Source organism: Eptesicus fuscus, chromosome 4 (genome assembly GCF_027574615.1).
Source record: "Eptesicus fuscus isolate TK198812 chromosome 4, DD_ASM_mEF_20220401, whole genome shotgun sequence".
NCBI classification, from domain to species: Eukaryota; Metazoa; Chordata; class Mammalia; order Chiroptera; family Vespertilionidae; genus Eptesicus; species Eptesicus fuscus.
The window spans coordinates 104,998,781-105,014,709 of record NC_072476.1 but is presented as its reverse complement, the minus strand read 5'-3'; the positions used below and the strand labels follow the sequence as shown (position 1 = coordinate 105,014,709).

The 15,929-nt window shown below is 49.3% G+C and overlaps 1 protein-coding gene across 1 annotated transcript; it reads left to right on the top strand.

Moving 5' to 3' along the window:
• The first annotated feature begins 934 nt into the window (after nucleotides 1-934).
• On the top strand, nucleotides 935-12,533 carry PTGER4 (prostaglandin E receptor 4). The gene is made up of 3 exons (XM_054715304.1): nucleotides 935-1,456; nucleotides 1,918-2,842; nucleotides 10,584-12,533. Exons 2-3 carry the CDS (start codon nucleotides 1,961-1,963, stop codon nucleotides 11,166-11,168), a joined length of 1,467 nt encoding a protein of 488 aa, XP_054571279.1. The 5' UTR covers nucleotides 935-1,456; nucleotides 1,918-1,960; the 3' UTR covers nucleotides 11,169-12,533.
• The last annotated feature ends 3,396 nt before the right edge of the window (nucleotides 12,534-15,929 follow it).

Below are 15,929 nucleotides of genomic sequence, written 5' to 3'. Positions count from 1 at the left end.
GAATTCCTTTACTCTCAGGACTTCCCAGTCCTGTCTCACCCTGCATCAGCCTGTCCAAGGACTCCTGGTAAAGGCCTCTAACGTGAACATAACAGGGCAAAGGCCCAAAGCTTAGTCTAACCGTTCCTACAGGGCGGAGTGCCCAGAGGAGGGGAAAGGTCTCCCCGGCTAGACAGACAGCCCGCCCACGCTCTCTCCTCTCCCACGTGGTGCCCGCGGGCCACCTCTCTCCAAGCTGCTGGGCGCTGCCACCTGCTCTGGGAGAGCTCTCTTATCTCCGCTCCCCTTTTGTGCTTGGGGCTGCCCTACGGAGCGCAGCCTACAGCCTGGGAACGGCCACCCCAACCCCATCCACGATGAGAGGATGACCTCGTGGTTTCCCCGCCCCAGCCTGGTACCCACCCGCCCTGGTGGGTCGTGGCGCGCACCCTACTTCTCACCGGGGGCCGCGCCAGGGAGAGTCCTGGAGCAGCGGACCTCACTTCCCAGCAACCGGATGGTGCGACCTGCGTGTAGAGGTGCGAGAAATTAGCCCCCCGGGAGCGGGAGGCAGTGAGTTGGAAATGCTGGTTTCAGCGCTGGCCCCCGGGATGCCCAGTCCAGAGAGGCTACGAGGGTGCCCGGGAGCGCGCCCGGCTTCCCAGACTCCCCGCCTGTGGCGGTCTCTGCCCACCGTCGGCCCGAGGCGCGGGAACCTGACCCCGCGACCTTCCCGCCCTGGCGACGAGGGGAAGCCACGGACAGCGTCCCCACGCGGCGCCGTGGGACCCGCACAGCCCGAGCCCCGCCCGCCCCGCCCCGCCACCTCGCGGCCCGGAGTGGGGCGGCCGCGCCCCGCCCCTTCCCGCCCGGCCAATGGGCGCCCGGGCCGCGCACCGTGGTCCCGCCTCCGCAGGGAAACTTGCAGCCGGGGAAAAGTTTGTCCAGAGCCGGGCTGGACGGGCACCCGTGGAGCGCGGAACGCGGCGGCCCGAGAGGAAGAAGATGAGCGGCCCCAGGTCAGAGCCTCAGGCCCAGCGGACCTCACGCCGCCCCCAGGGAGCCAGAGGCGGCCTCGGCGGCAGCCGCCAGCCCCGGTAGCCGCCCGCGCTGCCCGGGACCGCGGAGGAGGGCGGCCGAGCCCGGCGCCGGGGCTCAGTGCCACCTGCGCGCGCGGCCGCACACCTCGGGCTGTTATCCGCCCACGGACTCCGCCGAGCTTGGGTCATCTGTGAAGGGACGAAACCCCAGAGCCGGCTTCACAGACCCTTCCCCGCGGCCCTGCTGGCTCCCCAAGTTTCCGAAAGCTGGCCACTGTGACCCCAGCTCCAGAAACTTGGCAGCCACCGGAGACCCGGCTCCGAGGAGGCGAGCGCGGGGACAGGCTCCCCATCGCGCGGGGCGAGGCTGAGGACAGGTTGGAGGCGTGTCCAGCGCACCTGAGGCTTGACTCTGGGGACTTTCGCGGCCACCACAGGTGAGATGGGGGTGGGGGCCCTGGGCAGGGAGCGGAGGGCGGGAGCCCCTAGAGCGGAGCCGGCGGGGAGAGCGCGCGCTCTCCAAATTGTCTTTCCTAACTAACTGTTTTCAGTGAGACTTTTATTGACTCAGAATCTGTCGGGAATTAGAGCGAACCACTTTTCCCTTGAGATAGGCCTTGTTCCTCTTGGCAGTGGAGTGAAGTTGAGCTGGGGGGTGGGAGGAGGAGAGAATGGCTGTATCCACTTATCAATATTAATGCGCGTGGAGTGGTGCAGCGGGCAGGACGCATCAGGAGCCCGGAGAGTTGGGGAGCCGCAGCTGGCAAGTGGCTCCAATCCACAAAGTGGGATCGAGTCGCTCTCCGTCTCCTCTACATACCGTTCCCGGGGCGCGGATCGGACCCCTTTGCCGGTGGTGATTTCATCTCACAGCTCCCGTCTCTCCTCCCATCCCCAGACCCGGCCTCGCGCTTCCAGGCCGCGCCGTGCTGGCCGCCACCATGTCCGCCCCTGCGGCCAATGCCTCCCTCCCCTCGATCTCGAACAACCCGGTGAACAGCCCGGTGACCATCCCGGCGGTGATGTTCATCTTCGGGGTGGTGGGCAACCTGGTGGCCATCGTGGTGCTGTGCAAATCGCGCAAGGAGCAGAAGGAGACGACCTTCTACACGCTGGTGTGCGGGCTGGCCGTCACCGACCTGCTGGGCACGCTGCTGGTGAGCCCGGTGACCATCGCCACGTACATGAAGGGCGAGTGGCCCGGCGGCGCGGCGCTGTGCGAGTACAGCACCTTCATCCTGCTCTTCTTCGGCCTGTCGGGCCTCAGCATCATCTGCGCCATGAGCATCGAGCGCTACCTGGCCATCAACCACGCCTATTTCTACAGCCACTACGTGGACAAGCGGCTGGCGGGCCTCACGCTCTTCGCCGTCTACGCGTCCAACGTGCTCTTCTGCGCGCTGCCCAACATGGGCCTGGGCAGCTCGCGGCTGCAGTACCCGGACACCTGGTGCTTCATCGACTGGACCACCAACGTGACGGCGCACGCCGCCTTCTCCTACATGTACGCGGGCTTCAGCTCCTTCCTCATCCTCGCCACCGTGCTCTGCAACGTGCTGGTGTGCGGCGCGCTGCTCCGCATGCACCGCCAGTTCATGCGCCGCACCTCGCTGGGCACCGAGCAGCACCACGCGGCCGCCGCCTTCGCCTCCGCCTCGGCCGCCTGCCGGGGGTCCCCGTCCGCCGCCTCCCCCGCCCTGCCGCGCCTCAACGACTTTCGCCGCCGCCGGAGCTTCCGCCGCATCGCGGGCGCCGAGATCCAGATGGTCATCTTACTCATCGCCACCTCCCTGGTGGTGCTCATCTGCTCCATCCCGCTCGTGGTGAGTGGCCGGCCTGGGGGCCCCCCCGCTCCCGGCCGTCTCCCCCGTCCACCTCCCTCCCGCCCCCCTCCTTTCCATCTCGCTCCTGGGCTGTAGGCAGGTCTCCTCCAGGTCGGGCTGGGACCCCACACTCAGCTCTCGGAGCAGCCCGACCTCCCTTCAGGCCGCATCCCTAAGGAGATGCCTGTAGCAGGTGCTTCCGGAGAGCCTGGCTTCCTCTCTCCCCCGGGACAGCCCCTACCCGCGGCTGCCTGACATTGGCCCTGAGCCTTCCCGGAACCCCCGCCTCTCAGTCAGACGTGGAGGGGAAACCGCTGTAGGGTGACTGAGAACAGCAGAACCCAAAACATCAGGGGTGCTGGTCTCCGGTGTACACCGTTCCTTAGAGCAGTGGGATTCAGGGGGTGTTGATTTATGTAGGGTTTGGGGGGAGGCCCTGTAGACTTTTAGGGCTGGAAGGCAAATGCCTTTTGGTGTGACCCAACTCGCTCAGGTGACATGGGAAGTGACTTGCTTACAATGATTGAGAACTCCACTGCTCTACCCGCAGGGCCGGGAGGACATCTGGGTGCACTGTGGGTGGGGACAGGTGCTGCACGGGCGGGTAGTGTCGGGCACGCAGGTCCGGCATTCTCTGGGGTCAGGAAAGCAGGGTTCTTACGGGCAGGCTGAGGGCCATGGGTGCTGGGTTTGAATTCTCAACAACGGTGAGAGGTGCAGGACCAGTCTAGGGAAAAGGTGCTTATGTGCTGTGGGCCCCCACTCTGCAGCTGGTGACCCCAAGCCCTGCCCTTCCAGACGCTTCTAATCTTGGCCTTCCTGCCAGTGTGTGTTTGCGTTTCCATACACTTGGTTTTTCGGGCATCACCTTCTTTAAAATGGCCTCTGGGTTAACTTTTAAAATGTTAAAAGCAGAAATGTTGAAAACCTACCTAGCTCTCCTCTACTTTGTGTCGTTAAAATGGAATGCACCAGAAACCCATGGGCAGATGTGCATAGTACTTTACCTAGAGTTTCCCTTACAAGCAACCACTTCTGAGTTTTCTCATCTCTCAAAACACTGCATGCCTGGAAATTCTAAACTCCGAACTCAAGAGGAGATGACTTCTCTGTCTTATGCTGATTGGGAGCAAAAGCAAATAAATGTAACATATTATTCCTTTCTTCCCCTTCCTAAAACTGCCCAGGGATATTGAATGTAAAATGGTATATCTCTCAGACAAGTGACGGTAGATGGAAGGAACTTGGAGGGGGCTGAGAGCCAGCGCACAGTAGTAGCTTCTTGCCCGTTTGTATAAACAGAAGTAAATATAATTGGCCAAAGGGGCCCTTAAGCCATTCCAGGACCCGACATAATTTAGGGAGTTAAGTCTCACTCCAGCCACATAAATATATTTTAGTGTGCGCAGTGGCAACTCCGAAGAAAAGGGGATTTGGGAAGAGCCACGCAGCTCTGGCTGGGGCCCCTGCCTGGGCCTCTGCCTGATGTTTTGCAGAACCGTCCATGACAAAGGGAGTGCTCCTTACAGAGCAAGACAGCCTCCTAGGGTCCAGTGTGAATGCGTAGCTGGATCAACCCCGGTGCCTCAGAGAGGCACTTAGAGGACCCACTCGCAGGAACAGAGCGCTGGAGCTAGGAGGCCAGCAGCCTGCACTTCCTTCACTTTTTAATTGTGCTGTGGTTGGGGCGAGCCTGCCGAGCTACCGATTGCTGCACAGTCACAGGTGGAGTGCTTCCTTCCAGCTGCAGGCGCAGACGGGGCCCTGTGGTGCAGGGCGGTTTATTACAAAACCTTTGAAACGACTGGAGAAGCCAGAGGCAAGAAATTATAGGCGCTCTATTCGTTTTGCAAATTAACCACATTTTAGGTAATGAGTACTGTCCACTCTATAGAAAGCCATTCACGTGTAGTAGATATTAAGTAATTTCACCCTGAAAATCGAATTTCAGAGTCAGTTTACATGCATATTCCCCACCCACCCACCCACAGCTTTGCAATTACCGGAAGAATTCAAAGGGAAACTTATCCACAGCTACAGTCTTCTTTGGCTTCTGTTTGCAACTTTGTGTTTTTGGTTTTTTTTCATGTTTCTCTGCCATTTAAAGCAGCTGGACCTATCTTCAGTTGCAAAGAAAAACGAATGAAGCATCTTTTTTTTTTTTTTAACTTTATCAAATCAAGTTGCTAATCCTATTTGAGGAAAATCAAACCCCTCAAAACACTGAAAAGCTCTGGAAAGGCTCATAGCGCTCATACAGTTTGCTTGGAATTTCAGGAAGCTTGGCACAGCCACTGAAAAGCAAAGTTTTTGGGGAAAAAGGGAAGCAGCAGCCCCGGGTGGCTCTTAGAGGGCGGTTGATACAGAGTCCAGGATGCAGAGTAAATATTAATTTGTTATCCAACAGAAGTATGGCTCACAAGTGGAGCTCGGATTGGAGATGTGAGGGAGGTGGGGACGTTAGTTGTGGCAATGAGGAAGTGTGCTGAACTTGGGAGATTTTCCAAAGTGAGTCACCATCAGCTAACTGCAGGTGTGAGTGCAGCCTACAAGGGACATTCAATGACAAGATAGAGTGGGAAGGTGCTTCTTGTCAACCAGCCTCTGGTTTTTTGAAACACAGGAGAAGCTGAAGAAGTGAAAGATGAATAAAAGGGATTGTATTCTTTAGAAATATGCAAGCAAGACAGCCTCCTAGGGTCCAGTGTGAATGCGGAGCTGGATCAACCCTGGTGCCTAAGTTTGCCGTTAAAATGACAGTTACAATCAAATCTCTGCCTCGGAACTAAAGAGTTACACCGGAGGATTGGGAGAGGCATTCTCCCCACGCGAGCACTGCCGTGTTTATTGTTTACAGCTCCTGGTATGTTCTCTCTTCTTACTCTGAAGGAGTAAGTACTCATCTGTTAGGGGTAGCATGGCCAATTTGGTTCGTCTTCTGCCTGAAACTTAGGTCTTTAGGAAACAGTGTCCTGTGAGTGTTTCTGATTATTTGGGCAGATGGGAACTACATAGAGAGATCCTCTTGCTTCCCTTAGGCAAACAGGAAGTAGAGTCATAAAACACCTACTGGGATTTCACTTGAGTAGAATTCCCATCACTAGGTCCAAGAGAGCCATAGATTTGGGTACAGTTACAGCAGAACCTGAAGGAATTGAGGATTTTATTTTTTCAAATAAATTGAGCTGAGTTTTGTTTTTGTTTTTTAAATAGCAATTCCTAAAAGCAGTTGTTTAGTTATAGCCTCACATTGCAGACCCAGGACTTGTATCTTGAAAACTGCCGAGTAACATAAAAATATTTCTGCATCGGCATCTCGTTGACAAAAGCTCTGAGGAGAATTCAGGATGGCCAACATTTTCACTCTCTCTGCACCTGTTTCCTCCACTGCAGACGAAGAATTTGCATTATTGCGCAGCTAACTGGGTGGTGGTGGGTGAGTCCTCCTCTAATGCTCTTCCCACCATGCGGTGCTGCCTGGCTAGGCTGGGTTTTATTGAACATCTACAAGATTTCTTTTTCCCCAGAGCAGGAGTGATTCCTATAGACTCCTACTAGAATGCTGAACTACATTTTCGGTGTAGAGCCTGCCTGTAGGATTAAGCAATCTGCCTGCAGTATGTGGCCAGTCAGTGACCCAAAGGGAGGGGGAACTGAGCTCCAGCCACCCAGGCAAGAACTCTTTTCATTATTCTTTATGTAAAGTGGGGTTTTGTCACTAAAAACAAAAAAGGTAATAATTTCTAGTAACAGCTGTATCCATTTGGGGCTCTTCACAAGGCAGGATAGCTGAGCACACACGGGACATTCCTTCGATGTGCCTGGCACAAACAAGCGGACACATGCACAGATTCACTTTCGGGATCTTCTCCTTTATTGGAAAGCATTTCTACCTTGACAGTCGATGACTAAAAATCGGTTCAATCAAGACTTGAGCGTTCTTTTTCTATTAGACATCCCCTGCCAGCAGGTTCTTCTTAAACAGGAAGTACATGTTTTTGATACCGTGTCATTAGCTGTACCAAAAGCTACATCTAAGCTGCAGTTTTCAAATTATTGATAGATTCCACAGTGGCCAAGCTTCTACATATGGGTTACCAGAAGAGTGAGAAGAGCCAACAGATATATTATATGTTAGCCATTTTTAATATTTTTTATTGATTTAGAGGAGAGGGATAGATAGAAACATCAATGAGAGAGAAACATCCATCAGCTGCCTCCTGCTTGCCCCCAACTAGGGATTGAGCCTACAACCCGGGCATGTGCCCTGACCAGGAATCGAACTTGTGTTCACCTGGTTTGTGGGTCAATGCTCAACCACTGAGCCACACCAGCTGGACTGTTAGCCATTTTTACCAAGTGCTTTTATAATTTGCACATAACTTAGAAGGAACAGAGCCATAATAGAGGTTTGTTTGATTCCAATGCTCAGGCATTTACCTCTATAGCAAACAGCCTCCTCATAACTTTGCTGTAGTCACATATTCCATTGAATGTGTCATATTTTCTCCTTCGCCCTAAACTGTAGTCATCTTCAGGAAGCTGAGAATATTGTAAGGTATGCCAATACTAACAATAAACTACATGCACAAATCTGCAGCTACTAAAAAATAGGCTAACTTGTAAAGTTGCAAGAGATTATGTATGTTTGTATTCGGTGAATTTTTTTATGGTGTTTTTCCCTCCTGACTCAGAGGTTCTGTTTTTATCAGCAGCACACTCTTCCAACACTGAAAACTGCCTGAACATGTTTATTTGTGTTACGTATATGGCCTGATGAGAGAAAATTCCAGAAAAGTGCTTTCACCTACCTACCCACGTGACATTGCTGTGGATATTCCCATCTTAATTTGGGGTTTCCCCCTTTGGGAAGATCAAATCAAGTAGCCTTGAAAGGGAGGCAGACATTGCTGTAATTTTCGAGTGTCATGAAGTGCATGGAGTTTGTGTTCATTTTTGTCTTTTTTTTTTTTTGTACTTCAAGTCAGTCTCATTGAGAGCATGCTACAAAGGCAAACCCATTTGTCTTCTAAAATAATAACTGACTTTTGAGAATGTTCTTACCTGAATTTGGCATTTTGCCTTTTCTATTTATTTTTTCCCACTCTGTCAACTCCCCCTTACTGAAACAATGTTAAATGACCAAGTTCAGTGCCTTGTGTTAATTGTAAGCTTCCCCACCCTCCAATGGAACTCTAAAATTGGGCTTCCTTAGTTTCCTGCCCTTATCTGACTAAAAGCATGGCATGAATTTCCCTTCGTGAAGGTGGCATAGATTTCCCCCCTCCCTCCTAGGACCAGGGTGAGTAGAGTGACCCTTATCACGGGAGACAGAGCCAGCACCAAGATGAGCCTGCATAAACCTTCCTTAAAAAACCTCTTATCTTCCATTAGTCCCCCATATATCCCCTAGTTACTGCCCCACATTTGACCTCTCTGGAAGCCCAAACCCTCTTTTCTTTGTTAAAAAGGATATATAAGCTTCTTTTACTTTTTTGTGAATGCCTATGCATATAAAAAATATGAATAATATTGTATATCTTTTCTCCTATTAAAATAAATAAATTAAATAGGGCTTCCTTTCATTTCTTCTACAGTAGTCAAAAATGTCATTCCTTTTATATCCATTTTAACTGCCTTTCATTAGTAACCATGTTTTCTTTGAGATTGTATTGGGATAAGAAACCAGCAACAAAACATTGAAATGTTAAAAATATCAGAAATGCTAAATTCAGACTTCACCAAAATTCTGTTCTGAAAAGTCTTTAGAGTTGGCCGGGCAAAATGCTTCCTAGGAATGTTCTGTGAGACCAAAAAGTCCCAAGTGGAACAACACTGCCACCTAGAGGCTGCAAGTCTCAAGTTCTATAAACCCTGCCATAGGTCTTGCTTTTTCCTGGAGTGTACTGGTACATCCAGAGTGCACCTGATTTAATCCATCATTTCTTTTCTTTTTAGGAACAATAGTATATGATATGAGTAAAATGTAAACCTCATTCTTTTTCGCAATAGCTCCATTGCTGGGAAATAATTGTTAAACAGAAAGCCAGCCAGCCTGGTAGAACAGAAAAAGCAACATGGAGGTCAGTCATCTGGAGACCTGGGGCCCAGACCAGAGTTGGCCACCAACAGAGTAGGGACCTGGATAAGTTCCTCTAAACCTCTAGATCTCAGCAACATTTCATCCGAGAAGAGGCCCATAGATGTAAGGGAGGTGAATCTGTGTCCAGACACAGCTGAGAACCTCAACAGAGACTGTGGTGGGAAGAAACCAAGTGGCTTTGTCCCATAAGATTGTATACTTTAATCAGAAAGAACTTTACATCCTGGAATGAAAATTACCCCCAAAAAAGTGAGTAAATAAATGATTTAGTAAGAGCAAAATTTTCTAACTGCCAAAAATAAGACTCCAAAATAGCAAGCAGGTTGTTAGGGTCTCCTTGTGTTCCTGCCCTTTCATTTAAGCCACACCTGGCCTGTGGGTATGGGGCTGGCCCACGTGCTTCTTCCCTTAAACAGCTCAGTCTGCACTAGAATGATCTGTCGTCCCTACTGGTGTGTCCAGAGTGTTCTTTTAGCTCTTGGCTACTTACCAGCTCAAATGCTAGACAGGCACAAAGGCAGGATTCTGATTGGAGTTTCAGGGTGGACTCATTGAGCAGAGTTGTAGAGCAAAACAAGAGTTCGAAAGCAGCAGGGAGCCGAGTAGCATGATCAGATCTGCATTTCAGAAATAATCTTCTGGTGGCAGTTTGGAGGAGGAATCGGAGAGGAGAGTTTTTGGCGGTGGGAACTCTAGTTTTGTGGCTGACACAATAATCCAGGTGAGAAATGCAGTTAGGGAAAAGACTGGAATGGGTTTTTAGAGGAAGAGTTTATTATGACTGGGGAACAGACCCATAGAAAAAAATAAAAACTTCTCTGGTCATTCTGGATGACAGCAGATTCAGACATTGGCTCAACAGTTACAGTATATTCTTTCTAGACTCTAAAATAAAGGAATCTCTGGGCTTGTCTGTGATGACTAGATGGTTAGTTGACTTACAAAATGAGTTTCACTTAAATATAAATGGCAGCTGGAATAAGGAAAATAAAAGGCTATTGGAGAAAAAAAAAATATTCCTGCCCTGGCCAGGCGGCTCAGTTGATTAGAGCATCGTCCCAATACACCAAGGTTGTGGGATCCTGAAGTTGCAGGTTCGGTCCTGTCAGGCACATGCAGGCGTCAACCAATGAATGCATAAATAAGTAGAACAACAAACAGATCTCTCTCTCTCTCTCTCTCTCTCTCTCTCTCTCTCTCACACACACACACACACACACACACACACACACACTCTACCTTCCTCTGCTTCTCTAAAATCAATAAATAAAATTTTAAAAAACATACTTCATAGAATTCCCAAACCTTAAAAGCACTCAGAAATGAAGTTAATAAAATGCTTTTCAAGGGAACTTTAGGCACTGTTCCCTGTTCACATATTGCATTCTTGTATGACATCTTTGATCTAGGAAAGGCATGCTACAAACACATTTAAAGTTACACTGACTCGAAACATAACTGTAATTGCACAGCGAGTGGTTTTTCTGACGCTTATGCTGCTCTTTGGCACTTATTACCAGAAAAGAGGCCAGCTACCTAATGTTGCTAAATTAAACGCTGCAGCAAACGTTTCCCCGGTTGAGCAAAAAAAAAAAAAAAAAAAAAAAAAATCTGATCATGGCCATCTCGTTTGTGCAGGTGCGAGTGTTCATCAACCAGTTATACCAGCCGAGCTTAGTGCGAGAGATCAGCAAAAACCCAGACTTGCAGGCCATCCGAATCGCCTCTGTGAACCCCATCCTGGACCCCTGGATCTACATCCTCCTGCGGAAGACAGTGCTCAGCAAAGCCATGGAGAAGATCAAATGCCTCTTCTGCCGCATCGGCGGGTCCGGCAGAGACCCCTCCGGGCAGCACTGCTCCGACAGCAGACGGACATCCTCCGCCCTGTCCGGCCATTCGCGCTCCTTCCTGTCCCGGGAGCTGAAGGAGATCAGCAGCACGTCACAGACTCTCCTGTACATGCCAGACCTCGGTGACACGGGCCTGGCAGGCAGGAATTTGCTGCCGGGTGTGCCTGGCATGAGCCTGCCCCAAGCAGACACCACCTCCCTGAGGACTTTGCGAATATCAGAGACCTCGGACTCCTCGCAGGGGCAGGACTCAGAGAGTGTCCTACTGGTGGACGAGGTTGCGGGCAGTGCTGGGCCCGCCCCCAAGGGCAGCTCCCTGCAAGTCACATTCCCCAATGAGACAGTGAACTTATCAGAAAAGTGTATATAGGAGCCGAGGAAAGGAGTACGGCTCTGTGCCTGGAAGCTCACAAAATCCTGTGCAACTGACACGTGGTGAAGCACTTACTGAGCTGTGCTCGGAAGGGCTGTTTGTGTCCGGGGACTCCAAGAGGAACATCTGGGTTTTGAGCACCTGTCAATCAATCTAGCTGACTCACATGGCTCCTGAGGCCGGAAACTCGTTGGTCGCCACCTGTAGGGGTGGATTTGGGTCAGAACTTGACTGAGGAGATCTACCCTCAGTTCCCTGCTTCACAGGAAGACGGCCAAGTTTTGCTCTTTTCAGCACATTGGGAGCGGAGCGTTACACCTGCACAGCAGGCGGGGCTGGAAGGCTGCAGCCCAGTGCACTATGAGGACTACCTATCTTAGGGATGATTGAAGTGTCTCACTAAAGCATGAAATGTGAATTTTATCGTTGTAAATATGATTTAAGGTATTTAAAGTATTTTCTTCTCTGTGAGAAGGTTTATTGTTAATACAAGGTATAAGTGTATGGTTAACCCCTCTCCTCCCCAGTATAACAAGCTGAAGTTATAGATGTTAGATTTTATTTTCATAAATAAGTTCAGGCTGCGGTGTTGAAAATTCATAGTGAAACTAATACCTGTGAAATGGATATAGATTTTTTAAAGGAAGATTTTTTTAAAAGGAAGAGTACTATTAAAAGAATAAAGAAATATACTATTTTAAGACATGAAAATTACAGTCCAAACTATTAAAGCTCCTTCCCAACCTATGTGTACTTCATAGTGAAAAATGTTTAGTGCTGGCTACATATATTTATCCAGAAATCTGTGATTTCTGGAGAACCTAACATACTGGCCAATATTTTCTACTTTTGTCCCCACAAACTGGTACTTTTAAAATGTGACAGAAAATTTTCAAAGTCTTTAATAAACAACTCATAGTTGAAGTGTACAATATAAAAGTAAAAAGTCTAAGCAGCTTGTTTTCCCCCTGAAATTGTGTATAGTTTTACTTTCCTAAGGAATGATCTAGAACATCCTTGAAAATTTAAGAGGAAGACAGACTGCATGCACCATAATGACTTTTACTTTGCGATGTGAAAGGATTGGTTAAATTAACCTTTCACAGACGTTAGAAGTCTAACCAGATAATCTAACCAGATGGGCACGTGAGGTCACCTTCTAACAGTTTTGTGTCACGCCCTGTAATGCTGTACACATGTGAAGGAAACCTTCTCAAAGAAATATTAAGCATGTTTTGTTGCTTACAAGTGTTTTTGTGAATTGCCTGGTTGTAATTAAATTCTGAGCCTGATAGTGATATGAAGCAGTTGTACCAACTGAAATTATTTTGGAGATTATAATAAATAAATACACTCTAAGTTCCTCAGTTTTGGAGAGAACAGTGTGATTTTTAAAATTTATTTTAGATTATCTTCTATCCTTTTCAATTGGAATCTTTTTTAAAATTTTTATTTTGATATGTCAAATTTATAGAACAGTTATAAGAATAGTAGAAAACTTTGGATAGCCCTAACTGGTTTGGCTCAATGGATAGAGCGTTGGCCTGCGGACTCAAGGGTCCCAGGTTTGATTCTAGTCAAGGGCATGTACCTTGGTTGCGGGCACATCCCCAGTAGGGGGTGTGCAGGAGGCAGCTGATTGATGTTTCTCTTTCATCAATGTTTCTAACTCTCTATCCCTCTCCCTTCCTCTCTGTAAAAAATCAACAAAATATATTTTAAAAAAGAAAAGAAAACCTTGGATAGACTTAGTGGAGAACCATATTTAGAAACCAAGATCTAGTACTTAAATCACCTGTTTGTATGGGTGGTGGGAGAGACAGTATTACTTCCTGCTTGTAAATTCTCTAGGTCAGAGGTTCTCACATGTCAGCATGTATGTCACGTGGAGAGCTTGAAAACACACAGTTTCTGATTCGGTAGGTCTTGAGGGGAGAGGGGCAGGAGGATGCACATTTCAAAAAAGCTCCTAGGTGATGCTGACTCTGCCTGTATGACACACTTCAAGGAGCAATAGTCCCCAGGAGCGAAGTCATGATTTGCTATTTGCAAGTTTTTAAATGTATTTTTGGATGATGTCAGTAAAAACAAGACTCATTTTCACATATATGATGGAACAGTGATTCTCAGCTGAAGCAGGGATGGCTCAAAAACAGAACATCCAGCCCTAGCTAGCTGGTTTGGCTTAGTGGATAAAGCGTTGGCCTGTGGACTGAAGGGTCCCAGGTTCGATTCCGGTCAAGGGCACATGCCTGGGTTACAGGCATGATCCCCAGTAGAGAGTATGCAGGAGGCAGCTGATGGATGATTCTCTCTCATCAATGATGTTTCTATCTCTCTCCCTTCCTCTCTGAAATCAATAAATGTGTGTGTGTGTGTGTGTGTGTGTGTGTGTGTGTATTCCTATATAATAAAAGGCTATTATGCAAATAGACCAAATGGCGGAACGACCAGTCATTATGACGCACACTGACCACCAGGGGGCAGACACTCAATACAGGAGATGCCCCCTGGTGGTCAGTGTGCTCCCACAGGGGGAGTGCTGCTCAGCCAGAAGCCGGGCTCATGGCTGGCAAGCGCAGAGGCCCTGGCAAGCAGTTGGATATCCCCTGAGGGCTCCTGGACTGCAAGAGGGCACAGGCTGGGCTGAGGAATGCCCGCCCCCCCCCCAAGTGCACGAATTTCGTGCACTGGGCCTCTAGAGTGTGTGTGTGTGTGTGTGTGTGTGTGTGTGTGTATTAAAAAGAGAGAGCATCCAGCTCAAATTTCTATAATGTTCTACTTTATCAATGGAAATAGTTCTATTTCCTCAATTTATACTAATGAGTGCCTAGGAAATGATGTTTTCAGAGAATATTTTACTTGTGAAAAAGGCTTTTTTCTCCCATGAACACAAACAATCAGACACCTAGATTTATATGTAAATAAACATATAATGCATATATTCATCACCCATATTCATGGGGGAAAAACTAAGTTAGCATTACTAACTTATCAAAGCATAAAATCGCTCATTCTTTTCTTCAGATTCACCATCCAGAACACAGATTCTGGATTATTTTTAATTGAAATAGCATGAACATCCTACCTAATAAAAGAGCAATATGCAAATTGACCCTAACTCCACTACATCCACAAGCCACGCCCACAAGCCAATCAGGAGCAAATATGCAAATAAACCCAACCAAGATGGCTACAGCCACAGAGAGCAGGAGGGAGGCTTGGGTTTCCCCGGTAACAAAGGAAACCAAGCTTTCCACCTGCCATTGCGGGCCTAAGCCTCCTCTCAAGGCTACAAAGTTTCAATTATAGAAGGTAAACAAATCCAAACAGAAATGGCAGCAGCCACTGAGCTAGAAAGAGCAGGAGGCAAGGGTTGCCCCTGGCAATGGAGGAAGCAAAGCTTCTGCAGCCCTGGCTGGCCCAGGCCTCCGCTCCAGGCTACAAAGTTTCAATTATAGAAGATATACACAAATCCCAAAAGAAATGGCTGCCGGCGACAAAGCGAGCAGGAGGCTTGGCTCTGCTCCAGGCTACAAAGTTTCAATTGTAGAAGATACATAAATCCCAGATACCAGGGCCTCTGCTTGGGTCGCCAGGGGGCGTGGCCGGCCTGCAAACCACCACAGGCCCTTCACCCAGGCCGCCCCACACCCCAAGGGAACCCCCACCCTGATCCGGGATACCCTTCAGGGCAAACCAGCTGGCCCCCACCCATGCACCAGGCCTCTATCCTATCTAATAAAAGAGTAATATGAAAATTGACCATCACTCCAACACACAAGATGGCTGCCCCCATGTGGTCAAAGATCCTGCCCCCATGTGGACACAAGATGGCCAGCAGGGGAGGGCAGTTGGGAGGGACCAGGCCTGCAAGGGAGGGCAGTTGGGGGCAATCAAGCCTGCAGGGGAGGGCAGTTAGAGGTGACCAGGCCAGCAGAGGAGGGAAGTTGGGAGTGACTGGGCCTGCAGGGAAGGGCAGTTGGGTGGGACCCAGGACTGCAGGGGAGAGCAGTTGGGGGGGACCAGGCCTAAAGGGGAGGGCAGTTAGGGGTGACCAGGCCTAAAGAGTAGGGCAGTTAGGGGCAAACACTCTGGCAGGGGAGCAGTTAGGCATCAGTCAGGCTGGCAGGGGAGTGGTTAGGGGGTGATCAGGCTGGCAGGCAGAAGCGGTTAGGGGCAATCAGGAAGGCAGGCAGGCGAGCAGTTGGGAGCCAGCAGTCCTGGATTGTGAGAGGGATGTCCGACTGCCTGTTTAGGCCCGATCCCATCAGGAGTACTAAACGGGCAGTCGGACATCCCTTGAGGGGTCCCAGATTGGAGAGGGTGCAGGCTGGCCTGAGGGACACCCCCCTCCCTCATCCCCACTCCGTGCACGAATTTCGTGCACCGGGCCTCTAGTATTTTATAATTTGCCTTGTATTTTAGTACGTTCACCAAGTGCAACCATAGCTGCTATCTAATTCCAGAACATATTCATCATCCCAGAAAGAAACCACGTACCCATTTGCATTCACTCTCTAATCTCTACCCCCAGCCCCTGGCAGCCACCATATGGATTTGCCTATTCTAGGCATTAACAGAATCATACAATATATGTATGTGGCCTTCACTGTCTGGCTTTCTTCACTTAGCATTTTTACAAGGTTCAACCAAATTAAAGCATGAATCAGTACTCCATTCCTTTTATATGGCTGAATAATATTTCATTATATGGATATACCACATTTTGTCTATCCATGCATCAGTTGATGGACA